The 26,268-nt window shown below is 48.9% G+C and overlaps 1 protein-coding gene across 4 annotated transcripts in view; it reads right to left on the bottom strand.

Annotated features, from left to right (window-relative positions):
* The window catches only part of EXOC6B (exocyst complex component 6B), a 285,301-nt gene that overhangs the window by 222,839 nt on the left and 36,194 nt on the right, over positions 1 to 26,268 (bottom strand). For all 4 annotated transcript variants that reach the window (XM_050321037.1, XM_050321038.1, XM_050321039.1 and 1 more), the window contains exons 2-6: positions 16,497 to 16,662; positions 9,530 to 9,577; positions 9,133 to 9,223; positions 8,982 to 9,027; positions 5,003 to 5,207 (exon numbers count right to left, since the gene is read on the bottom strand). In XM_050321037.1, the coding sequence (XP_050176994.1) occupies positions 5,003 to 5,207; positions 8,982 to 9,027; positions 9,133 to 9,223; positions 9,530 to 9,577; positions 16,497 to 16,662 (556 nt within the window). The remainder of the gene's footprint in view (positions 1 to 5,002; positions 5,208 to 8,981; positions 9,028 to 9,132; positions 9,224 to 9,529; positions 9,578 to 16,496; positions 16,663 to 26,268) is intronic.

Raw genomic sequence — 26,268 nt, 5'->3', positions numbered from 1 at the left:
GCATTCCCAGGGAATGCCTATTAGCAGCTGTCACCTCCAGGCCCAGTAAGTGGGGAAAAACAAAACAAATGTCCTCCCTTCCCTGCTCATCCACAAGATTTTTCCAAGTCCAGCTGCATTTTGATCCTGGGAAAATTCCTATCTTGGGGAAAATTTCTATGCTGGGACAGCGGCAGCTCCGTGGACCCACATGGGATTTAGGAATCCTTGTCCAAGCTCCTTGCAGGCACGAGAGGCCACATTAAACACTTGGAGGAGGCACCTGGGATCTACCTGAGTGGCTCTCAGTGAGCTCTGACCTGCAGGGACGGAGTGAAGCGTGGAAGGCATCCAAACCCTGGATCTGAATCCCTGATTTCACAGACGTGGTTGTCTTACTACGGAGCTGCTGTTAATCCACACTCTGAAGCACTTCATCTTCTCCAGCTGATGGTCAGAACTGCATTCCTGCCAAAATCCAAGCAGCACTTTGGTTGTGAACAGCACTGGGCAACGTTTTGCCTCATTTTTTTATTGCCTGGAGAGGCTGTGGATTCACCATCCCTGGAAGTGGCCAAGGCCAGGTTGGACAGGGCTTGGAGCAACCTGGGATAGTGGAAGGTGGGTGGAGGGGCAGAGGGGTGGAGCAAGATGATGTTTAAAATCCCTTCCAACCCAAACCATTCCATGATTTTTCAGGGGTCACACTCACACCCCCAGGTTGACATTTGCTGCCAGTGAGGGGAGAGACACGCCGACCTCACATGGCACTGCTCACAGGTGACACAGTCACCAACACCCGTTGGCAAGAAGAGCAAACATCACCTTAAAAACCAGCACACCTGAAACTCCAACCTGCTCAAACTCTGCATCAACCCCTTCAAGCTCACACCAGATTCCCACCTATCGAGTATCGAGTCGGACGCTGCATCCAAGCCACGCCAATAAAACAAAACTCCCGCTTCGCCTCCACCTCTGCGAGAGGAGATTTTGGCTGCCCTGACAACTTGATCCACTAATGGCTTTTGGATGGGTTATTCTTGGCCCCCCTCCCCGCGCTCGCCCTGGAAGCCCCATCCCAAGTGACCTCCCTGCACATGCCCCGCATATTTCAGCCATTAAACGAGATAATAAACCCCCAGACCGGATATCAGCAAGTGTTAATAAGATGTAATTCATTCCTGGCAAGCCCAGAACTCAGATCCTTATTAAGAAGAAAAAAAAAAAAAAAAAACCAAAAGCCACACCAACAAAACCAAAACACACACGCAGGTTCAGGGGGCCAAAGTCCAGCAGGAGTTCAAGTGCACGGAGCCACTTTCATCCACGGAATTAAGAACAATATTTGGAACGTGGCGAATTCCCCCGGAACCAAAGGTAATAAAACTCAGATTTAGGGAGAAACAAAACAAAACAAAACAAAACAGGAGGGAAGGAGCTCATCATTTGTGCTGTGAGGCTATGGGGTTTCTCCACGTGCTGTGAGATCCCTCCAGTCCGGCTGACCCCGGGAATGTCTCACTTGACTTCATCCCACTAGGGGCTTTCTCCCCAAGGAGAGCTCCTCTCATCCAGCTCCCCTTATCCAGCTCTTCCCATCCTGCTCTCCCTCATCCAGCTCCCTCCAATCCAGCTCTCCCCATCCAGCTCTTCCTATCTCGATCCCCCTCATCCCACTCTCTCCATCCTGCTCTCCCCCATCCAGCTCTTCCTATCCCACTCCCCCTCATCCCACTCTCTCCATCCTGCTCTCCCTCATCCAGCTCCCCTCATCCAGCTCCCTCCAATCCAGCTCTCCCCATCCAGCTCTCCCCATCCAGCTCTCCCCATCCAGCTCTCAAGCTCTCCCCATCCCATTCCCTCCATCCAGCTCCCCCCCATCCAACTTTCCCCAACCAGCTCCTCCTCATCTCACTCTCCCCATCCCACTCCCTCCATCCACCTCTCCCCCATCCAGCTCCCCCCCAGTCCTTGACTCCCGGCCAGAAACAGCGACGGCTCCGAGCGCTCCAGGACAGATCCTTCTGATTATCACAAAATGAAATTTTCAGCCCTTGTCATCGTCGGCCTCAGATTTGTAATGTTACAAAAACACCATTTCCTCTCCCCATTGTATCGAGGCCTCTTCCACTCCCGCTGGTGAAATCAAACAATTTTAAAAGAATTTATATGATGCTAATTTAAACCGAATGGACGGAGCTGCCAATCGCGGCTCCCCTGACTCTCCAGGCCTCCTGCCAGCTCGGCTCCCGTTCCAGGGCCGTTATCCATCACAGCCAGCAGACCGAGGAGAAGGACCCAGCGATCCCGGGAGGGGACACCCTGCCCCTCGCTGTCGGCACTGCCAAGGGATGTGACCCCTCAGCTCTCGCTTCTCCATCCACGCAGCAGCTCGGGGTGTTTTTTTTGTCCAGGAATAAACCTGTTCAAATTCCTGTATTTTTGTTCAGGAATAAACCTGCTCAAATTCCTGTATTTTTGTCCAGGAATAAACCTGCTCAAATTCCTGTATTTTTGTCCAGGAATAAACCTGCTCGAATTCCAGCGTCGCTCCAACTCGGCTTGCAAGTGGCAAGTGGAGTTTCATCCACAATCCAGCCGTGGAGTTCCAAGCTGGGACACAACTCTGCTCCCACAAAGGGCGAAGGAAACCCCTTCTCAAGGCTGCAAATCCCTCTCATAAACCAGCAGAAAAGAGGGATTTGGGGGAGATTGAAGATGTAAAGTTCCCTGTGCCATCTGCAGGCAAATTAAAGACAAGGGGCTGGAGAGGGACTTGGGACAAGGGATGGAAGGACAGGACAAGAGGGAATGGCTTCAGACAGGGTTAGATGGGATATTGGGAAGGAATTGCTGGCTGGGAGGGTGGGGAGGCCCTGGCACAGGTTGCGCAGAGGAGCTGTGGCTGCCCCTGGATCCCTGGAAGTGTCCAAGGCCAGGCTCGAGCAACCTGGGCTGGTGGAAGGTGTCCCTGCCCATGGCAGGCGGTGGGAATGGATGGGCTTTAAGCTCACTTCCACCCCAAACCATTCCACAATTCCCTGAAAACCGTGCACGGGTTGCTCCACAGGTCCATCACCCACAGGATGAAGAACCAGCTTTCCCTCCCCTTTATTTCCAGCTGTTTTCACCCACTGCCCCCAGTTCCTGTACTTGGGCAGAGCAGGAGCAGCCACTTCCCACCAACCCATCAGTGCCTCCCCTGGTTTGCAGGAGGCAACTGTTGTGAGGAGGAGGAAGGGTCAGAAGTGGTGAGGGAAACACCAGGACAGCCCACAAGACTCCTTTGGAGCAAGAGATGGAGAATCCACAGAGCTCCAGGCACAGCAGGAGGGATGGGAAGAAGAGGGAAGAAGCACATCATGGATGTAAAAGAGATGGAAACACAAAGCTACAGAATTGATCTGGGCAGAAGAAACCAAAAAAGTACTGGAAATTATGGAAGTTTTGCAGAACTGGTCACCTAAAATGCCACAGAAACCTGGCTGGACTTGAAGATCTCACCCATCAAAACCACCAGGGGCCAGGAGGTTGAAATGCCTCCCCCAGAACCATGAGCATGAAACAGGAAACTATGGGACAACAAAACATCTGCACCCTTTCACGTGTCTAAAATTGCTAAATATCCTTCAGAGAACTTAAATGTATTTCTTTATTTAAAGAGTATATTCGCTGGGTTGACTGAACACCAAACAAATGAACCTCCTATTCCTTTCCAGCCAGCAATCACAGAATCATTAACGCTGGGAACGACCTCTAAGATCATCAAACCCAACCGAGATCACCGAACCAAGAACCTTCCAAAAAAAGCTCTGCTTGCCAAAATGAACAAAAACAGGGTGTTCTTTTAAACAATTCTGCTCCAGAAGCTGGTGCCTCAGGTAAACCCAACACCTGGAGCACCCCCCCAGCCACGGCCACCCTGCACTTGGTGGCTCCACCAAACCACATCCAGGTCATGGTGTGCTTTTCTGCACGTTCAGACAAAATGATTTCAGTTTGAATAAAAAGCTTTGCTGAACTCTCAGATGCCAAGTGGCATCTCCCCCCCACCTCTGTGCCACAATAACAGGCTTGGTTTGCTTTCCCAAAATACCAGAAAGTGGCTCAGAAGAACTACAAGGCATCGGGAATAGGGGAATTTAATCAATTAATAGAAATCCTCAAGGATGGGGTTTATAAGACGGAAAATTGAACTTGAACCTCTAATCATAAACAGCACCACCTTATCATCTCGTGAAAAATTACGGCAAGAGCCCTTCCCACAAATCAACACATCCCAGCCATCCATCACTATCAGAGGAAGTGTTTTACTGCTCGTACGAGGTAACATTTCACTGCCAGGGGATTTGAATTTCATCAAAGTAGCAAAGTTCTTTTTAAGAGCCACTGGGAGCTTTGCTCCCCGGCTGTGACAAGATAAACTGCGCTGAAACTCAAAACTAGAATATTAAATAGGAGTGGGGAAGAGGCACTTCTGATTTAACACCCACACAGGGATGTTCAATTCATCAGGTTCATCTTTTACAGGCACCAAGCGCTGGGCAAAGGCAATCCAGCCCCAATCCAAGTTTATCCAGCATTTCAAAACCAGCTTTAAGATGCAAAATAAATTAAATTCAGTTCCTGAACTCCTACTGCTTTAGTCCAAACTGGGAGATCAGCGCTGGTGTCTCCAGTTCTTCCAACCAGGTACAGCAGCACAAATGGCAAGTGGAAAACACAAGTTTCAAACACCAACTGCACCTCCCAGGCTCCAAGTTACCAAGAGCCTGCAGCAAAATCCAGGTGGGGGAAGGCAACGAGAAAACTGGATCATCACTTTGTGACAGCACAAAAATCAGGATAAAAAAAATCCGGGAGCACCCACGGAAGGAAGAACCACGGCTTCACCTGGTAGCAAAATGACTCCAAAATCCAATTGACTGCCTTGGGGGGTGGAAAAGCAGAACTTTGAGACGCCTGAACCGCCATCCTGCCCCCCAAAAAGCCCCCGGAGTGTGTGCACCCAAACAAGCCCTACCTGCTTCATGGCCGTCTCTCCGATCTTGTCCGAGTGCTTCCGGATGCTCTCCAGGAAATCCTTGAGGTCTGACATGGACACCTCCTTGATCTCCTCCCGCAGCTTCGGGATGTTGTCCACCATGATCTTGCAGAAGCGGTAGTGGCTCACCTGGGGCAGGTAGGTGTGCTCCAGGTGCTCCAGGGTCTTCAGGGCAGGGTAGTGCCTGGGGACAACAAGGAAGGGGAATTTGGAGCCACTTCCATCCTCTCTTCCCTCAAAAAAGGTGCATTGACTGTAAATTAGGCAATCCAACTAAGCATTCCAGCCCTGTAACTTTAGAATAATGGGGTGCTTTGGGTTGGAAGGGACCTTAAGGATGATCCAGTTCCAACCCCTGCCATGGGCAGGGACACCTCCCTCTAGCCCAGGTTGGCAACCCCTGACAGTGAGAAAACCATGGAGATGGGAATACACCATAAAATCCTATAAACTGATAAACCAGTGTCCAACACATCCATATCCAACAGATCTGGACCTACACAGACACTTGGCATGGTGTTGGAAAGACCCTGGACATGAGAGCTCAGCTCCTTCCCTCTGGACACCAGGAGTCTGATCCCACCTTCCTCCCAACCATTCCAATCCTCCTAAAACACCACTAAAAGTATTTCCATCCAAAGTCATTTTTATTTAGATAAAGAGGGGGGGAAAAATATGGATCCAAATCCCACATTAGGTGTTCAACAGATACATTTTCCACCAAGCTCCTGCCTTTCCAGGAACTGCTGTTGTACCACAGGGTGTGTGACCTTCACAGTGTTCAAAATAACTCATTTCCCTTCTTTTAAACAAATGTAACTTCTAAATTTAAGGCTCTAAGATTCCCAAGGTTTCTCTCCCTGTGCACAATGAATTCCTTTGTATTTCAGTCGTGCCCAATGGCCTTACATTTTACTCTTCCTTTCTGCAGAAAAGCAAATTTCAGAGCCTGGCCCATGACGCTAAATGGAAAATTTGTCTAAGAAGTTAATTTTTCCTCAAATTCCCACCCATCTTTTCCCTTTGGAAGGTGGGAATCCACAGGATTTGCCTGTTTGCTGGAATATGGAACCACCCTGAATGGAGACAGAAGATTCGAGATCCTCCTCCTGTTCTGACCGAAAATCTGATCAAAGGCAACACAAAATGACCAGGGAACCGTTTAGGAAGCATCAACAGTGGAAAATAAATATAAAATATATAAAATATATAAAATAAATTTCAGACCAACCCCAGGACAGTCACCCTGAGGGTGAATTAAGGCAATTTTAGCTGATTACACCCAGAGCAAATCCTGTTCACCAGAATCTACCACTCACACCTTGAATTTTTTGGGGGGGAGAAACAATATCAGTCATAAGGAACAGATTGGCACCAGTGAAAACAACCTGACACTCACCTTCCCACCCAAAATAATCCCTGCCTGAAGCCCAGGCAGCTCCACAGGGCAGTTATTCCAACCAGAGTGGCCTGTCCTGCTCCCAAACAGCAGAAGTCAAACCCCATAACCCAAGTGGTGTTTACACTGGGAAAGGAGTGAGAAACCACTTGAACCAAAATCAAAACTCTCTGGAGAGAAATTTGGGAGCGCAGGGAAAACCAGGAATTAATCCAGAGGAATAAGCACATGTTGGGGTGGGTTTTATGTCTTTTAGGGCGTTGTTTGGGTGCAGGTCACATCCCCTGGACAGCTCTGAGCAGCCTCCCAGAGGGGGACACCTCCTTCCCAACTCTGAATCCCAGGAGCGCTCCCAGAGTGGGGGGAGCAGGATTTTGATAAAGAGGGTCAGAAGTGGTTTCTGGGGTTTTTTTTTTGGTTGGAAAGACTCAGGCTCTGCTTGAGGGAATTCCCATGGAATCCATGAACCTTCTCATGGAGCGCCTCAGGCCCACAGAGAAGCCAGATAGGGAATCTGCATCAGGAACTGTAGAGACAGGACAAGGGGGAATGGTGTCCCAATAGAAAAATGGAGATTTAGATGGGATATTGGGAAGGAATCCTTGGCTGTGAGGGTGGGGAGGTCCTGGTACAGGTTGCCCAGAGAAGCTGTGGCTGCCCCTGGATCCCTGGAAGTGTCCCAAGGCCAGGCTGGAGCAACCTGGGCTGGTGGAAGGTGTCCCTGCCCGTGGTAGGGGGTTGGATTATCTTTAAGGTTCCTTCCAACCCAAACCACTCTGGGATTTTATGATTCTATTTCTTACTGCTTGGAGACCACATGGACACGACAAGTGACCCAGGAGGAAACAAAACAGGCTGATCCCTCCAGAGTTCTGCAGAACCAGGAGGGAAATCCCTGGAGACAGAGATTTTGGAGTTCCCCATCATTTTCCACATGTCTCAGCTGTGGGAGAAAAGCTCTTTCTGTCCTTTCCTTAAATTCTGGACAATGGGGGAGAAAATCTTTCTTCTGCTGGTTCCTGTCACTCCTCTGGGATCAGACCATTCCTCATTCTCCACCTCCAGCTCATGGCCACAGATTTTGGGTTATGAACATCACCCAGCTCGTTCTGTTTGCCTTGGGAGAACGAAACTTGGGAGGGTTTATTCACCCCAAATACAAACCCTATTATTCCTCCAAGACTGTGCATCCAAACCCCAAAACCCAACCCTTTGCTGCCCATCCTGAAGTGATTTACAAGTGACACTGGGTGCAGAAATAAAAATACTTCACATACTGTGCTGCATTTGGTGAATGAAGCCATCAAATCCAGACAAAGAAAGAAGGGGAGAAAAAAACCAGTCAAGGCTTCAGATATTCCTTAAATGTGGCTTTCAGCTCCTATTTGTTTCAAAATGAACCAATACAAAGAAGGAGGAGGGAAAAGAAAAAGAAAAAAAAAAAGATGGAATTCTTAGAAGCAGACCCTGGAAACACTATCCAGAGCAGGGAATGGGGCAGCATGTGGATTCCCTTCAGGAGTTCCCAGGGCTGTGCTCAGCTCCAGCTCCCACCCCACATCTGTCAGCAGAGAAGGCCCTCTCTGTTCCTAAAAACACACTAAAACCATTCTGCCAAACTCCCCCTGCCCTGAGCCATCCTGAGGGAGAGGGAGGAGCTTGGGGAGCGGCTTTGGGAACTCCCTAAGGCTCCTCCAACCAGCCCAACTCCCAGGAATTCCACTTATCTGTTTGCCCAAGGACCCAGGGAGGGAACAGAGGCAGGAGGGGAGGTGTAAAAACACCCCCCCCCACCCCATCCCATTAGTTATCGCCTTGTTCCAAACATCTGGCTCCTTCTGTGCTGTTCCCATGATGGATGGCAGGCACCAGCCAGGGATCCCACTGCTCTCCCTGCCTGGCATCCAGCTGGAGCCACCTTCCCAGCCTCCTTCCTCCCAGCAGCTGCTCTTTTGCCCAATTTGCCACCCCCCCAGGGCTCCCAAGTCGCTCCTTAAACAAACCATCCCCCGGGATTCCAGCAAACATCCCAGGCCATGGTTTAATCCCTCATGCAACAGATGCAGGGTAGGGAAAATCCTGGATTTACAGCTCATGGTTTCAGGGACACCAAGTCCTTAGAGCTCAGCTCACTCTCCCGAAGAGTTATTTCTCCTTCCACCATCCTGATGTTTCCAGGTGTTTGGCTTCCACCCACACTCATTGGAATCTCCCAGGTTGTATTAGAATTGGCATTATTGGATTATGCATCGTGGCATTCACAGAATAAAATGTAGTTGGTAACACTCGCTGATTGCATGCACAACAACAGGGAGCTTCCATAAAAAAAACCAAGGAATATCCACCTTCATTCCAAAACCCGGCACAAAACAAAATCTGAGCCTGCTGCCATCCCAATTCCTGGAGGATGAGCAGGACTGAGAGGAGAACCAGCCAAAAATCAGAGAAGTCAACCTGGAAATGCTGATTTGGAAGCTCTGGGAACCTCTTTAATTTACTCAGCACCAAACAAACCTTTTTGATAATAACAAAACACCGATAAACCAACACAAAATTTACCTCTTGGATTTCATCTGCTCCCGCAGTTTGCTGTACATCTCCAGCACTGGAAAGAGAAGGAAAACACAGGAGCCTTGAGCACAAAGCAAAGAGATTGGGAATTCAAACACACACACACACACAGGTCAGGAGCAGTTGGGAGGTTCCTCACCGGGAAGACACAGCGTGAGTTTATCGACCGTGGCCGAAATGTTCCTCTGCTGCAGCCGGCACTGCTTCAGCTCCTCCATGGCAATTATCAGCTTTGGGAAAGAGGGAAAAATTCCCATTAAAAATGATAAACACTGGTCATGACCACCCAAACTTGGTAGGGTGACCACCAAGCCTGCTCTGATAACCCAGGGAGCCGCTCATTCCCGAGGGGATTCTTCCCAAACCAAGGGGGATTTTTAAACGCTCAGGCTCCAACAGAAAAACTGGACTGGGGAGAAGGGTGAAACAAGGATTCAAGGCCAGGTTGGATGGGGTTTGGAGCAACCTAGGAGAGTGGAGTGGAGATGTCCCTTCCAAGCCCAACCATTCCCAGATTCCATGACTGGACCACTTACCTCTTTCCCTTCATTCTGCAGCTTTCGGTTGGTGTCCGTCACTTGGTTCTGCAGGAATATTGGGGAGAAAAGACAAAGCACACCAGTAAATCAGGGCAGTGCTTTTCCCATAAAACCAAACCATGCTCAAACACCATCCCTCCTCACCCAACCTCCTATTCCATGGAATAAAGCTCTTTAGTGGCTCGTTCCACTTGGGATATAAATACAAGGATTTTCCTCCCTGCCCCTGGAGAGGAGTAAAAGGCATCAGGAGTTAAAGCTGTGGCATGGAAGCCTCAAAGCCCTGCAGTTTTCATGGATCCAACTTTCTACCAGATGCTCATGTGGATTCTCACCTTAAAAGCCAGTGGAGAAATCAAATGCCCTTCCCAACACCAAAGAAATTACAATCAGGTTTCTACTCCTTGGTATCACAGTGAGAAAGAACTTTTCAACATGAGCTTTACCTATAAATAATTATTTCTATTTATACAAACATCCAGAAAACTTTCTTTTAGATCTTCAGATGCACCTTCCACCGGTTCCCTTCTCCTGCCTGGTAGAAAAAGGTATTCTTATACACCTGGGATAAAAAAAGGCCTGTATTCCTTCCCATTTTTCTGTATTATCCCATCAAGCTGGGACTCAGAGCTGAAAAAATTCCCACTTGGCAAACCTGTAGTTCCCTGGACTAGGAGGAGTCCACCAGTCCAGCCCTTCCCAGCCCCAGGCATGAGGTGACTCAGTGAAGACCACAAGAGAACAAAGGGGATTTTTGGACACATCAGGATGGAAAATTAGCAGTTCACCCATTATTTGGTCAGCAAGTAGGAAGATGACTTCAGGAATTCTCCTGAACACTCATTCAAGTCCAGACAGGAGCAGGTTTGTAAACAGAGATACCACCTTCTAAAAAAACTACACCAGCTTCCAAGCAAGCATGTCCAGCTCCAGGTCTCCAGCAAAAGCAGCCAATTCCCAAGGTAAATCCAGCAGGACTGCTCAGGATTCAGGTGTCTCACATCAGTCCAAGACTAACAAGCCATAAAACTACTACTTTTTCCACAGAATATCCCCTTCACAGCCACTGAAGTTGTAAATACTCATTTCCAGGCCCATCTCTATCTCTCAGAGGTTCCCAGTTTTCCTCAGGCTCACCCTAGGGTGGGATTTGCTCCTGGATTTCTGTCAGAGCTAATTCCTGCCTGTTTTGGGGAGTTCTGCTCATTCCAGAAGCAAAACCTTTGCCAGGAGTTCGGACAAGAGCACCGACTGTGACACAGAGCTCCCCGAGGGTATTCAGGAGTGTGAGATCCCAAAAAACCAACCTGAGACCTTTGTTTCCTTTTCAATAATGATGGAAACAAGCTGACTTTTTAAGGAATTTAACCCCAGAGAAGGAATGTCACTTTGTGATCTCCAATCAATGATCCACCAGAACGCGGATGGTGCAGGAGCAGCAGCAACAGCAGAGCAAGGGAATATTATTGGGAAGAGTGTGGAAGCTGGAGCAGGGAAGTGATTCTTCCCCTGTATTGGGTGCTGGTGAGGCCCCACCTCGAGTGCTGTGTCCAGGACTCCTCAATTCAGGAAGGACCCGGAGGGGCTGGAGCGTGTGCAGGGAAGGGAACGGAGCTGGGAAGGGGCTGGAGCAGCAGGAGGGGCTGAGGGAGCTGGGGGGGCTCAGCCTGGAGAAAAGGAGGCTCAGGGGGGACCTTCTGGCTCTGCAACTCCCTGACAGGAGGGGGGAGCTGGGGGGTCGGGCTCTGCTCCCAGGGAACAGGGACAGGAGGAGAGGGAACGGCCTCAGGTTCCACTAGGGAAGGCTTACATTGGATATGAGGGAAAATTCCTTTCTGGAAAGGGCTGTCCAGCCCTGGCACAGCTGCCCAGGGCAGTGGTGGAACCCCCATCCTTGAAATTGCAAAAACCACATGGATGTGGCCCTTGGGGACACGACTCAGTGGTGGACACAGTGATGGTGTCGGGTTGATGGTTGGACTTGATGACCTTAAAGGTCTTTCCAGCCTTGATTATTCCAGGATCTCCTCCCTTTTTGAGCACACCACAAGGCAAACACAGCTCAGACAGGAGGGGAGCTTTCTACTGATATTTATAAAATTGACTCAGGATCCATTTTCTTCCCTGCTGGATCTCCCACACTGACCCAGCCTCCACCAGGTCATCTCCCACTGTGTCGCCTCAACGAGCAGAGCCATCAAACCTCACAAGTTTCCTCTTCTTTCAACACCGGCCACGCTGGTTTTTAAGCTTCCCATGATGGAAGAAAGAGGAATCATCCCATGATTTCCCCACACACACTTTCTCCACAGCATCTGCCTCACATCTCTCCCCCCTTCCTGCAGTAGCTTCAGCTCTCCTGGCTCTTTGCCCTCTGCCAAAACTGCTCATTTCCTCCATGATGTATGGAGATTTTACGAGCGGGAGCGCAGCATCCCTTCCAAAGATTACTTTATTTGCTTATATCCTGAAAATCCCACCAGGAAAAAGGAATCCATGTAGGGTAATTTAAAACTGCTCCTAAAATAATGCCAAGGCTGTACTAGTCTTCTATTAAAATTACATATCAATCCCAGCTCCAGGGGAAAAAAAAAGCCAGGAGACCGTCTGTCCTCGCACACTCCGAGTTTTCAGGGGGCGGCGAGTCCTGTTTTGGTTTGTTCTTAAAGTCTCCATGAAGAAAAAGGAGATGATTATTTACACAGACTCCCTGTAGCCAAGTGGAGGCTTTTCAGATGAGGAGATTTGATAATCTAAGGCAGGCTCCCAGCGAGGTGGGGGGACAGACAACAGGTGGGAACACGGGAAGGACGAGACGCCGGGATCACATCAGGGGCTTACGGGATGCTCCGGTCGTTGCTTCATCCATCTACTCACGGAAAACGAGGGACAGAGAAGGGTTTGGGGGCTTTAACACCACTCTGAGGTCATTTAGAGAGTGTCAGAGTGAGGAGAGAGAGGAGCAAAGGGCGCTGGAGAGGAACCCTGGGAACGGACTCAAGGGCACCAGTGTGACCCCGCAGGGATGTGCCGGCCCCAGCCATGTCCTACACCAACCTGCCACTGACTTCCACCTCCCAAAGGAAGGGAGAGCAACTATGGAGTGATCCTTCAAACTGGCAACTCACAAACTTCCCAGCCTGGGTTTGTTCTCCACCACCTCAGCCGTTCTCCCCCACTAACCCAATCCCTACAGGAATCCACTGCTGGACTTCGAGGTCATCTCCACATGCTGGGGCAGTGATATCCCTGCTTGGTTTTGCATAGGTGAAGGTGAGATTCCCTGAGCTCCAAGCCAGCTCCTCAGTTTAATCAGATCTGCCTTCATCTGGACAAAACAACCAATGAAAACTGCTCCCTTCTCATTTTCTCCCCCTCACAGCTCAGAACTTCAAAGAATTCCAGAATGGGTCAGGCTGGGAGGGACCACAGCAGGTCAGCTGCTCCAGCACACGGCACAGGATTGTGTCCAGATGGGTCTGGGATATCTCCAGTGAGGAGACTCCACACCTGCTCTGGACAATCTGTTCAGTGCTCACAGTTAAAGTTCTTCCTCGTGCCCAGGTGGAGCTTCCTGGGCATCAGTTCCTGCCTGTTCCTCTTGTCCCATAGGTGGGCACCCCCAAGCAGAGCCTGGTCCATCCTCTGCCCCCTCCCTGTAGACCCTGATGGACATGGATGAGGTCCCTTCAGTGTCTCCTCTGGAGGCTGAACAGCCCCAGCTCCCTCAGCCTGTCCTCATAGGAGATGCTCCATCCCTTCCTCATCTTTGTCCCCCTCCATTAAAACCATTCCTGCCCCATTTCCTTGCTGACCAATTCCCTGCCCCAGCTCAGAGACAACACTTACCACCAAAAAAATCCCCAATCCCCACCAACTGGAGGGACTTCAAAGAAGGGAAGTGAAAATGAGATGCCTGGAAAGCACAATCCCCTGGGATGGATTTGGGGCTGCCTGGGAAAATTCCTTCACAGATAGGGTTGTCCAGCCCTGGCACAGCTGCCCAGGGCAGGGGTGGATCCCCATCCCTGGAGGGATTTAAAATCCCTGTGGATGTGGCACTTGGGGACAGGGGTCAGTGGTGGCCTTGGCAGTGCTGGGGAATGGTTGGACTCGATGATCTCAAAGGGCTTTTCCATCCTAAACAATCCCATGATTCTATGAAACCAAGATGGAACAATCCCTTTTTTATGCCTGACAGGTCAAAAAGGACCAAAAAAAAGAGTTTTCATCCACATGACCAGAGTTTCCAGAGAAGGAAGGAGAGCAGTGCCTGAGGGAGGGCCAGCACTGGAGAGGTGGGATAAAAATCCATCAGGAATTACACAGCTCAATCCCAGAAGGGTTTAGGTTGGGAGGGACCTTAAAGATCATCCATTTCCACCCCCTGCCATGGGCAGGGACACCTAACATAAAACCCATCTCTGGCCTTTTAATTTCCACTGGATCCTCTATGGGATGGAACAGCCAGACTGGTCCATGGTTTCCAAGACCCAGCAGTCCCATGTATTGATAGGATTGAGATCAGGTCACCACCATCCTGCTCACTCTGTACTGAGGAAGAATGTGCAGTACAAGATGTGAAAACATTAAAGATGTATAACAAAAAAAAAAAAAGAACCTAAAGCATTGAGATTTCCCTTGTAAGTAAAGGGAAAAAAAAGCCATGTAAGAAATTAAAAGGAGAGAGAATTGCCAGAGTGAGGCTTCACAGTTTTAAAAAAAAGAGTAAGAAAATGCAAAAAAAAAAAAAAGGGTTGGTTTAAAAATGTTATGGTTTAAATATCATATAAATTAAGGAGATGACTTTTAAAAAACACATCCCATGTATTTCCAATTAAGTTACTTTATATATGTGTATATATATAAACAGATGATTAATAGTGGCCCAGCACCTCCTGAAAACAACACAGTGTTGCCTCCTGCAGAAATCCATGGCAGGGGGGATTCCTCTGCTCATCCTGGAATCATAAATTCATTATGGAAAAGATCATCAAGTCCAACCATTCCCCAGCACTGCCAAGGCCACCACTGACCCCTGTCCCCAAGTGCCACATCCACAGGGATTTTAAATCCCTCCAGGGATGGGGATCCACCACTGCCCTGGGCAGCTGTGCCAGGGCTGGACAACTCTTTCCAGGAAGGAATTTTCCCAGTATCCAACCTAAACCTCTTCTGCTGTGACTCAAGACGGTTTCCCCTTGTCCTGTCACTTTTTTGTTGGCAGCAGAGCCCGACCCCCCCGGCTCCCCCCTCCTGTCAGGGAGTTGCAGAGCCAGAAGGTCCCTCCTGAGCCTCCTTTTCTCCAGGCTGAGCCCCCCCAGCTCCCTCAGCCCCTCCTGCTGCTCCAGCCCCTTCCCAGCTCCGTTCCCTTCCCTGCACACGCTCCAGCCCCTCAGTGTCCCTCCTGGCTGAGGATCCCAGAACTGTCCCCAGGGCTGGAGGTGCCTCAGCAGGGCCAGCTCAGGGTCAGGCACTGCCCAAATCCTGTGCCCACATTTTTGATACCACCCAGGATGCCCTCGGCCTTCTTGGCCACCTGAGCTCACGTCTGAGGAGATAAAACTTCCCAATTCAGCGCTGAGTCCTCTCAGGGAGAAGAAATAGGACAGCAGATGTCTTGATTGGGTCCTGATTGGGTTCTAGTTCATTTGGGGCCACCTGAAACCCAACCTCCCAGTCCTGAGGGTTGTGTGACACACGGACAGGGCAAGGCAAGCAGCTCATGCTCAGCCTGTGCCCTCCTAAAACAACACCACAGCTATTCCTGCACACAGAGCATCCTCCAAAACAGCCCAGAGCCAAAAGCACACGAGTGAAGAAACGTCCTGGGGGTGTGACAGGGAGGGCTTTTATTTCATGGCTGGTTGCAATGTCTGTTCAAAGCCCAGCACTACTGAGAAAGAGCCCGAGATCAAATGCAGGATGAATGGCTGGAACAAAACCCACTCTCACCACTCGATCCACAGATGATTCCCTGAGGAAACCCTCACAAAGAGGGCTCAGCGTTTCAAGGGAGAAGTTTCTGTGGGTGTTTTCCCCCCGTGTGCAGTTTTATGGATCACACAGTCATGGAAATCAAGAGAGATCCTGAGGGGACAGGGATGGACTTCCCAGTGAGCCACCAACAAAGGAGCTGTTTGCAGAATGGGAACCAGCACCAAGCCTTTGCAAACAAACAATGTGGAATTCTTGGCTCCAAACAATGGCTTAAAAAAAAAAGGGAGGGAGGGAGGGGGGGGAAAGACTTATTTCATGGTATTTCCAACAGCCTCATCCTGCTGGATGAATCCTCCTCAGCACATCCCTCAGGAAGGTGTTCCTGTGACCACACGGCCATTTCTGGGATGGACATATAGGAAATGCCAGAGGTGGCTTTAAATTAATTAATGAACATATTAAAAGCACAGTCAGCATACTGAAAGTAGGATTCTTCCTTCTTTTCCAGAAAACTTGTTTTTCTGAGGTATATATATATATATATTATTTATGTGGAACATATACAAATATTATATTTCCACATATAAATACAGCTCTACAAGGGAAAGGTCAACTGCTCCTTTCTCTCATGTTCCTGCACAGTTTTAAAGGCCACAAACTTATTTTTGCCTAAGAAACTGGGGTCAGGTACCTCAGGAAAAGCACAATTCCTAAAAATTAACAGGTTTAGTTTTAAGCTTTCTCATGTTTTTAATGCACCACCCTGGTCCAGTTTGCTGAATTTTCAATGACCAACCTATTCCTACAGGAAGAATGAGGAGATTTTTTTATATATATATATATATATATATATTTTAAATTTGTTTTGAACAGAGGAGGGATGTTCTGGACAAAAAGGAGGACAGACATTTCACGTGGTTTCAGAAAATCCCAGAGCAGTTGGGGTCAGACCACCCCATCCCAACCCCCCTGCTCAAGCAGGAGCAACCCAAACGAGTTGCCCAAGGCCGTGACTTCCTCTCACCTTCAGTTTTTGGGCCTCTCCTCTGACCTTGAGCAGCTCTGTGATGGAATCCACGAACCCCTGGTAGTGGAAGTTGCACATCTTCTCGATCTCCCGGTCGTGGTTCCGGATCCGAGCTTCTAGCTTCTCCATGAACCTCCCGTGCTCTTCCCCATCATAGACGGACCTGCAGAGGAGATGCCAGCACTGGTCAAGGTCCCAAGGTCTCTGCCACTGCCACAGCTCACGAGAACGATCCAAAAATATGAACTTGAAAAGGGACAGATCTGCTTTTCCTCTGCATAAACACCAAGCACCAAACTCAGGTTTGAAAATGTTTCTACTGAAAATGCTTCCATTCCAAAGCCTTCCCTCTCCACCAGTTTGATGTTCCCTGAGGGATGAGAGCAGGCCAACCCAGCCCTGGTGGATCTGAAGCCAAGTCTTTGAGCTCAGCCACCTCTGACCACCACGTCCAGCAATTCCTCTTGGACAACATCCTGGATGCTCTTTGGGATTCAAAGGTAAAAGCTACAATGGAAAATACCTCTACAGGGCAAAATCCATTTCCCTTCCCATCCCAAATTCTGCCAGCACAGTTGTCCCTGCTGATGGAAGACCAACAGAGCTGAAGAGGGAGCAGACTGGTGGGGACACCTCAGTCCAGGATATCCAGATCCAGGGAACAGGTCATCTTTGGGAGAGTTAAATCAAAGGATACCAGAACAGTTTGGGTTGGAAGAGGCTTTAAAGATCATCTCATTCCACCCCTGGTGTCCACCAGGGACACCTTCCACTCTCCCAGGTTGCTCCAACCTGGCCTTGGACACTTCCAGGGATCCAGGGGCAGCCACAGCTTCTCTGGGATTCAACCTGTGCCAGGGCCTGCCCACCCTCCCAGCCAGGAATCCCTTCCCAATATCCTATCTATCCCTTCCCTCACTCAGCTTCAGGCCAAGTGTAAAGGTGGAAACTCAACCCAAATTTCTATCCTTCAAACCAAATGTCACTTTAGAAAGCAAGAGGGACCAACTGGTCACCCCCTGGAAGGATGTGGGATTTCAGGGGTTGTTTTCCTGGTTTCTTGCAGTAAATACAGGTATTTTCCATGGAGTGAAGTCGTAGCATTTTGAGAACCACTGGTGGCTCCTAAACCTGAATTCTCCCCTAATCCAAAAGGATTTTCATCGTGAGTTTTATGGAATCTGAACTTGTGTCAGAAATTAAGGTCAAATTAACTATACACTGGATTCCAGGCAGGAATTAGAGAAAAAAGGTGGGAATGGCAGACCTGTAACAAGAATGAAATTTTACAGGATTATTAATCCCAGTGACAAGCAACACTTCAGAAAGAATCAGAATTCCATGAATCCAACTGGACGCTCTCCTGCAGCAAGTCATGAGGTCCCTTGGACCATCCACAAAGGTCTCAAGGAAATACAAAAAAAAATATCAAGACAGGACTAAAAACTGCAGAAAATCTACTTAATTATTATTCTTTAAAACCTACCCAGGCAATTTCAGTTCAGCAGTTTTGGTTCAAGATTCTCAGCGGCCAAAACAAAAATGCCAAATAAATGCAAATAAAATAAATTTAAAAAAGCCCCCCAAAATGCCAGCAAAATGCAAAACAAAAATGCCAAATAAATGCCAATAAACCTGTTTAAAACTCAATGTAAAATAACCCAGACCCCACGAACAGAAGCCTTCAGAGGTGACCACGTCACCTCCTTCACTCACTGGTTGGTGCTAAAGGTGAAAAAAAAGAGATAGAACTCCTTCAAATTCCATGAAAGACACTAATGTGGTGCTGGTGGTTTTTCCTTAAAGTTTCCAGAAGTTTTTGGCTGGGAAAACCTGAAATTTGGAGCCTGAGTGCCATCTAGTGCTGAAGAGCCTCTCTGCAGGGTCTCAGCAAACCCAGCGACTCAAACTCTCAATTCAAGTTTGACAGTTCCATACAACAACAAAATAAAAATAGGTGAGTTGTGTTTTAGGTGAGTTGTGTTTGCACTCAGGTATAAATAATTTTAAAAAAACACAGTAATTCTGGATGAAAATTAATTGGTTTGCATTCAAATGAATATATGTACCTGTCAATGGGAGGGAAAAAAAACCTCAAAATTACTTACAAACTCCAGGTAAAACTCTCTTTGAAAATGGCAAATCTAAGACATTAAGGTTGATAATTAAAACCTCTTTATTCTTCTTCTTTAGTAAAAAAAAAAAGAAGTAGTTGGTGTTCAGGTAGCAACAAACCCCAGCAGATGCTGGGTCAGCTTCAAGCTCAGATTTAAGCAGATTTTGCATTTTTCCTTCTGAATTCCTCCAATTCACCCACAATCCTCCCTGCAAGAACCAACATCTTTGATTTCCATCCTCCCTCCAAAACACAAATAAACAGGGAAAAGCCAAGCCAGACCCAACACACTCCAGATTTCCAGGATGTCCACTCTGATGTTATGGGATGGCAGGTGCTGGCTCTGGATTGAACATCATCACATCAACACACCCAGTGATTATTGGTGACTCTCCACTCAGACAACGTCAGGACTCGGTTTTGAGGCACAAAGAACAAATCTCTCCCTTCCAATCGGGTCAAAACACCCCTCAAGTCCCAAACTCCACCATCATCACCTTCCACACTGGTTCCAGCTCTGGTTCCTGGCACAAAGGACAAACCTCTCCTTCCCAGTCGGGTCAAAACACCTCTCAAGGTTCAAACTCCACCATCACCATCCTCAGTTCCCTGGTTCTGGGACAGATCCAACTTCCTCAGGTGTTCCTTCAGCTGCCAAGAGGCCACAGCAGCCTTGGCAAACCATCCTTGTGATCCCAAATCCTCCACGTGTGTCCAGTGTGACCCATCCAGCAACTCCCAGTCCTCAAGGCCATCTCTGGCTCTCACCTGATGAGAGTGATGAGCACCTTCAGTACAGATTATTTCCCTCCCAGAATCAACCCACCTGAGGCATTATTCTCCCCATTTCTTTCCTGATAAATCCTAGGGATACCCACTGCCTTCCTCTGGATCTACAGTTCCCTCCAGCTGCTCCTCCCAATCCCATTTCTCCTGCACATCCCACTCTGCTCCCACAGCCCACCTGGATCTTCAGGGAACCATTCTGATAATTCAAAAGGCATTAAAGGTGCTGCCCCCCCAAAAAAAAAAAAACACCAGTCTAAAAGGAAAATCATCTTCCCTGTGTGTTTATGCCATTAATAATCACAACAGCACAATAAAACATACAGAGAGGGGAAAGAAAACACAGCTCAGAATTGCTTTGGGCTGTTCCTTCTCTTGGTTGTAAAAACACACTGGGACAGAAACTATAGAGAATGATCCTTCAGGCTGCTTTTTGCCTCTTTTTTTTTTTTTAATCTGCTATAAAAAATTGCTGGTCAAAAAGCTCCTCCACAAAAAGGCTTTTGATTAAAAAAGGCTGAGAAAGAGTGGTCTGTCCCACATGCACTTATCTGATCATTTCAGGGCAGGCTGTAATTCTCCCACTCAAGGCTCTGCTCAGTGACAGATCTGTCTGGTTTATATTTTTTTAAGTGCACTCACTAAACCATTGGAGATGACTTTCAAATTTCTTGGATTGTATTGTTAAGTTTCACAATTTCTGCATTCATTAAAAATCCTTTTTTTTTTTTTTTTTTTTTAGAAAGGTCAACTGGAAAAATCTTTCCAGGAAAGCCACAAATGCATCAGGAGTTGCCATCTCTGCAGCCTGGAGTTACTGCAAAGTTTATCCCCCAAAAATAGGGGCAACCAAAACTGGTGCACACCAAGAAGCCAAACCACTAAAAACAGGGATGCCACAGACAAATATCCAGCTGTGCCACGGGTCATAAAATCCCAGAATATCCTGAGCTGGAAGGGACCCATAGGGATCATCCAGTCCAACCCTCAGCCCTGCACAGACACCCCAAGAGTCCCACCCTGTGCCCCAGAGGATCATCCCAACCCTCCTGCAGCTCTGGCAGCCTTGGGGCTGTGCCCACTGCCCTGGGCAGCCTGGGCAGTGCCAACCACCCTCTGGGGGAAGAACCTTCTGCTGAGATCCACCCTGAGCCTGCCCTGGCACAGCTCCAGCCATTCCCTGGGGGCTGTCCCTGGTCCCCCCAGAGCAGAGATGGAGCTGCCCCTCAGAGGAAGCTGCAGACCCCGATGAAGCCTCCCCTGAGCCTCCTCTTCTCCAGCTGAACAACCCCAGTGCCCCCAGTGCTCCTCAGGTGGATCCACAGGTGCCTTTGCCAGTTCCCAAGTGGCACAAAGGGAGTGGTGGCTCAGGCAGAAGCACCAATGTGTCCATGGGGAACATTCCACACCTTCGCTCTCCCCTGGCATTCCAGAGCCTCGCTGGGCTCCCTGTGCTCAACCCCCACGTGGACCTGGATACTCCTCTGCCTTCCCAGCCACTTCTTCATCCACGAGAGCAAAAGAGCAAAGAGCAGAGGATTGGGGGGTACAGCCAAGGGAAAACTGAAAGGGGCAACAACCTCCTTAAAACATGGTCAGAGGCAGGAGGACACAGTCACAGAATGGTTTGGGTTAGGAAGAAGCTGAAAGACCATCCAGTTCCACCCCCTGCCACGGGCAGGGACACCTCCCACTAGCCCAGGTTGCTCGAACCTGGCCTTGGACACTTCCAGGGATCCAGGGGCAGCCACAGCTTCTCTGGGCAACACCTTGGGTGTTGCCACCAAGCACCAACACAACCTACACTCTCTCCAGCCCTGCTTTAGACACTTCTTGGGACTGTTCCCAGACTGGCAGGTCCTACCCAGACACCACTTCCATGCAGGAAAACTGCCAGAGGAGCTCTGAGTTACTGTACAGGTAGAAATTAATCCTAGAAAATGTTTGGAACTTGCTCTGCAGGTCCTGCCTATCCTGTGCTCAACAAGGGGGACTGGATTTCAGCTGAAGGAGGGCAGGAATAGATGGGATATTGGGAAGGAATTCCTGGTTGTGAGGGTGGGCAGGCCCTGGCACAGGTTGGGCAGAGAAGCTGTGGCTGCCCCTGGATCCCTGGAAGTGTCCAAGGCCAGGCTGGAGCAACCTGGGCTAGTGGAAGGTGTCCCTGCCCGTGGCAGGGGGTGGAATGAGATGGTCTTGAAGGTCCTTCCAACCCAAACCATCCCATGACCTGGTTAAGCAAAGGGCTCCAGGCAGGCCTGGAGAAGGCCAAGCCACAGGGTTGACCCTGCAACTTGATTCCCAACCAGAGCTGCCTCCAGGATGAGACTCAGAAGGAACCTAAATAAATTCAGCTGAAAATACAGAGCAGGGAAATCTCCGGGGGCGGAATGAAAGAGCTCTGGAACAATGCAAGGAGGACAATCCGGGGACAGTGGAACACAAGTGACTTCCTTTTGTTTTCAATTAATAAGTGGAACAAATTCCTGAGCCTGTTGTGGACTTCAGTTTTATTCCCCCCCCACCTCTTTAAAACTTCTGTAGTGGTTTGAATCCCTCCGAAACATTTTCTTCTCATTAAGCTACATAAAAGCATTAGCAGTTTGTTTAATCTCAGCCTGACTTTTGCAATAAACAAATTCACTACCGAGCATTGCAACAAAACAATCACAATTCTCGAGAGTGGGGCAACAGCTCCACGGTAAAAAGGTCAAAGAAAGTTTTTGAGATTAACATCAAACTGTCCAAGAGTTTAAGCCTCGTGATTCCCAAGTTTATCCACTTAGGACACAGCAGCAGCACCTTGTACTCCAAATACACCCCCCCCCAGTGAGGTTACACCTCAAGTTACCTCAGTGGAAAATTCACTTTTTGGTTTTTATTCTTCTAACTAAACAGAATTTAAGCCCAGAATTTAAGCCCGCTCTGCTTTGTCCCATCACCCATAACAGGTTTAATTTACAGCAGAAATATAGAGAAAGCCACTTTTTCCCCCTTTTTGGAAGAGTGTAAGATCTATAATAATAATACATTTTTTCATTATTCCCATTTAAAAGCATTCCCACATGGATCTGTCCTACTTAGACCCACACCTCTTACACACAAGGTTCCCTCACCGTCCTATTTTCTGGTTCCAACAGGAATCATCCCAATCACCACAAAATTCCACAAAATACCACCAACATCCCAAAGTTATGGGGTAGGGAACGAAGCAGGTGCTGAAGAGCACCACCATACCTTATTTTTTGGCAGGATAACCCTGGCTGCCTAACTGGGAACACCTTGATCCCACAGCCAGGTCCTGGCACGGCCCGGTGGGGCATTCCCACAAGTGTTCCCACGAGGAACGTCGCACAGAGAATTCCCAAAAAACCGCACGCGTACGCTCCTCAAAAACCACCCCAGAGCCCACGTTACTTGCCAATGGCCTCAACCAGAAGGAGCTTTTCAACAGGGCTTCCACACGGATTTGCTCAGGGCCTGGTTTTCCTCAGCGGTTTGAGGAGCAAATTGGAAAATGTGAAGTGAGAGCTGCACTTTGGAAAGATGTCGGTGCCACCAAAGCCAAGGCAGCCACAAGTCGTGGGGAAAGCGGCAGCCAAAGACCTCGGGAGGCTGGAAGTGTTCCCAGAAGTCAAGAAGGATGAAGGTCAGCAGAGGCAAGGGCACCAAGGGAAGGTGGGAATCGGGAGCACAAGTTCAACGGGATCAAGGAGAAGGCAGGAGAGAGGCCACAAACTCCACATCAGCCACAACTCCAGATTTATTGGCCATGAACAGGAATCAGGTTTAGATTTGAAGGGAAAGGGCTGTGAGGACACAGGGAGCACAAAGCCATGGAAGAATCCTCTGCTATAGAAACATGGAATCATTTAGGTTGGAAAAGGCCTCTGAGATCATCAGGTCCAATCATCACCTCAGCAGCAGCAGCAGTGTGCTCACCACTCAACCACGTCCCAGGTGCCACATTCACACACCTTTTGAAGGCTTCCAGGGATGGCAATTCCACCAGTGCCCTGGACAGCCTGTCCCAAAGCCTGACCACCCCTTCAGGGAACCCCCCAGCTCTCCCAGCCTGGCTCCAGAGCAGAGGGGCTCCAGCCCTCGGAGCATCTCCGTGGCTTCCTCTGGACTCGCTCCAGCAGCTCCACATCCTCCTTCTGCTGGGGGCCCCAGAGCTGAGTGAAGCATCATTTTGATAAACTTGACAGAATTCCTATTTCAGCCCTCACATCCATAAAAGCCCATTCAATTACCACAGCACAATTTTAATGTCTCTACTTGCTGTGTTATTGCCCAATAAAAGCCTCTTCCCTATGAACAAAGCTCGTTTTGTTGTCTTATGAATTGTTTAACCAAGTTAACTCTATTTTTTTTTTTTTTTTTGGTGCATTCTTGGCTTTAAGCCCCATCCCCTCCTTTCTGCTGCGAAGAAATGTTGTCACAACGTCCAACAGAGGCATAACAAATCCTCGGGACGTGCACGGTATTAAACACGCGGCGTCGTAAAAACACCCCCCCACCACCCCCACGAAACCCATCCAAATTGCCAGCGGAAGGATTGATAACTTCCAGGGCTGGGGACGTTGCTCCTCCGTGGTTTTCAAGAGGGAAGCAGCAGCCTCACACTCCCTGGCATCGTGTCCTGGTCTCGACACAGCACAAACTTCCCGCTCCTTCCTCGGGCGGAAGCGCGTGGCTGAGCGTCGAGGTCAACTCGAGGTCTCTCCGGGAGGCAAAAGTTGAAGGAGTGGCACAGCTCGGGCTCCTCGCTGCCAATTCATTGTGCTGGGAAGTTCCTGGCTCCCGGCAGCAGATGGGTTTGTGCCCTGCACGCGGTGCCAGCGGAAAGCAGCTCCCTGCCAGCTCCTGCTCTGCTCCCAGAAACGACGCCCGCGCCCCCGCCCAGCCCTTCACCCCCTCCTGAAATCATGGAACGCTTTGGGTTGGGAGGGACCCTCAGGACCATCTCATTCCCCACAGGAAGGGACATCTCTCACTAGATCAGGCTGTGAGGCTACTTTTAAACGTCTTTATAACCTTGATCCACTTAAACCGGATCCGGAGGAACCACTCGAGTGGCTCCCGAAGGAAATGACACAACGGGGACTTCAGGCAGAGACAAGAATCATCTGACCCAGATTCTCCCACCAGCACAGGCTGTGTCAGAGGAGACTCGCTATTATCATCTACTAATAATTGACTTTGAAAATTCATATGCAAGTCCCAGATTGGAAGACTCCAGTTGCAGGCATACAGATCCCTGGTACCCTCCAGGACATCTGCCTGGGGTAGGTCAACCTGGCACAGGATCTGCAAGGGACCAGTGCTTTTTGGGGAGGCAGCTGGAGACCAGACACAACCCACATCACGGCATCACCAGCAGCACCAGGAACATTTGGTTCTGCGGCCTGCGTGGGTTGAATAATTAAAAGCCTTTTGGTTCACTTGGAGAAGACTCAGGTCATGAACCCAAAAGCAGAGAAGTTCTGTAGGAGACGTGCCCAAAAATCCATTGGACTTGATGAATCCACATGAAAGGGCTTCCCAAAGAGAAAATTCGGAATGGTAGAAGACAATTAGTGCGTTTTACTCCACCCTTGTGGTTGTCCACAGTTTCATTTCTCCAGGTCGATGCCCCACCACACCCCCAGAGCCTGTGCAGTCAAAATTCCACATGAGAGTGATGCACGGCACCAAGTGATGATGGATTTTCAATCGAGCTTCACAAAAACTTCATCAGAAGGGTATTTTAACAGCCCCAACCTCAGGGAGGAAAGCTGGATTAAGAGGCAATGAGTTTGGGATGGATGATGACCAGAAGAGGCCTGGAATCACATTCCCATGCAAATATTTGTGTCAAATCAAGAGAGGGAAAAACAGCAACTGGGCTTAAACTGCCCAGGAAAATTAGGTTAAACATGGGACAAAGTTTTCTGACTGTAAGAGTGGCTGAAATCTGAGAGGGGTCATCAAAGGATGTTATGGGATCTCTTTAAATTGATCATCCCTAAGAATAAGTTAAAGAGACATCAATAAGAGTGAATCAGGTGTGGTTGCTGCTGGAGACACCAAACATCTCCTCAGATGGGGGAGGGTTGAGTAAGTGGCTTCTTGTGATCCCCAAAGCCCTGTTTCCCACAAATTCACCCCACAGAAGAGCTGAAGCTCTTGGGAAAGTGCCTGTTCTTAACCAACGCTCCACTAAGCCCAGAAGCTGAAAGAAAAGGCGCCTCTGACCCTGGGTATCAAATCCTCCAGGGTTTTTACATGGATTTCAAAGAAACCAACTCAACTTTCACTGATGGCAACAAACTCCCATTTCTTTCATATGCACCAGATCAGGTCTCTAAAACCACAGAACCACGGAATGGTTTGGGTTGGGAAGGGCCTTAAAGATCATCCAGTTCCACCCCCTGCAATGGGCAGGGACACCTTCCACTAGCCCAGGCTGCTCCAAGCTGGCCTTGGACACTTCCAGGGATGGGGCAGTCACGGTTCCTCTGGAAACCTGTGTTCCATAACTATTCCAATGCCTTCTTAAGAGTTCACTTCTGACAATAAAGCACTTTCAGACTATACATTAGCAGGAAAACAGAGCCACCATAAAGCCACAGCCACCTCCGGGTTGGAATCCAGCTATTCCCTGCCAGGCAAGATGCTGAAGGAAACAAAGGATAATTACCCCTAATTGAAAATATAATGGAAGGACATGGTTACAATGCCCCTATTAGAGAAGGAATTTCATATGCTAAGAGACATTAGGAGGGAGAGCTTGAACAAATTAAAGAGTCCGGACTCGAGAAGAGCCAGGAAACGTACGGAGCAACCCCAAAGCCAGGGAAGGCAGAACAGCTACAAGAAACA

Source organism: Myiozetetes cayanensis, unplaced genomic scaffold (genome assembly GCF_022539395.1).
Source record: "Myiozetetes cayanensis isolate MyiCay16 unplaced genomic scaffold, myiCay2020 scf26, whole genome shotgun sequence".
In the NCBI taxonomy this organism is placed as follows: domain Eukaryota; kingdom Metazoa; phylum Chordata; class Aves; order Passeriformes; family Tyrannidae; genus Myiozetetes; species Myiozetetes cayanensis.
This window is presented reverse-complemented; position numbering and strand designations above follow the sequence as displayed.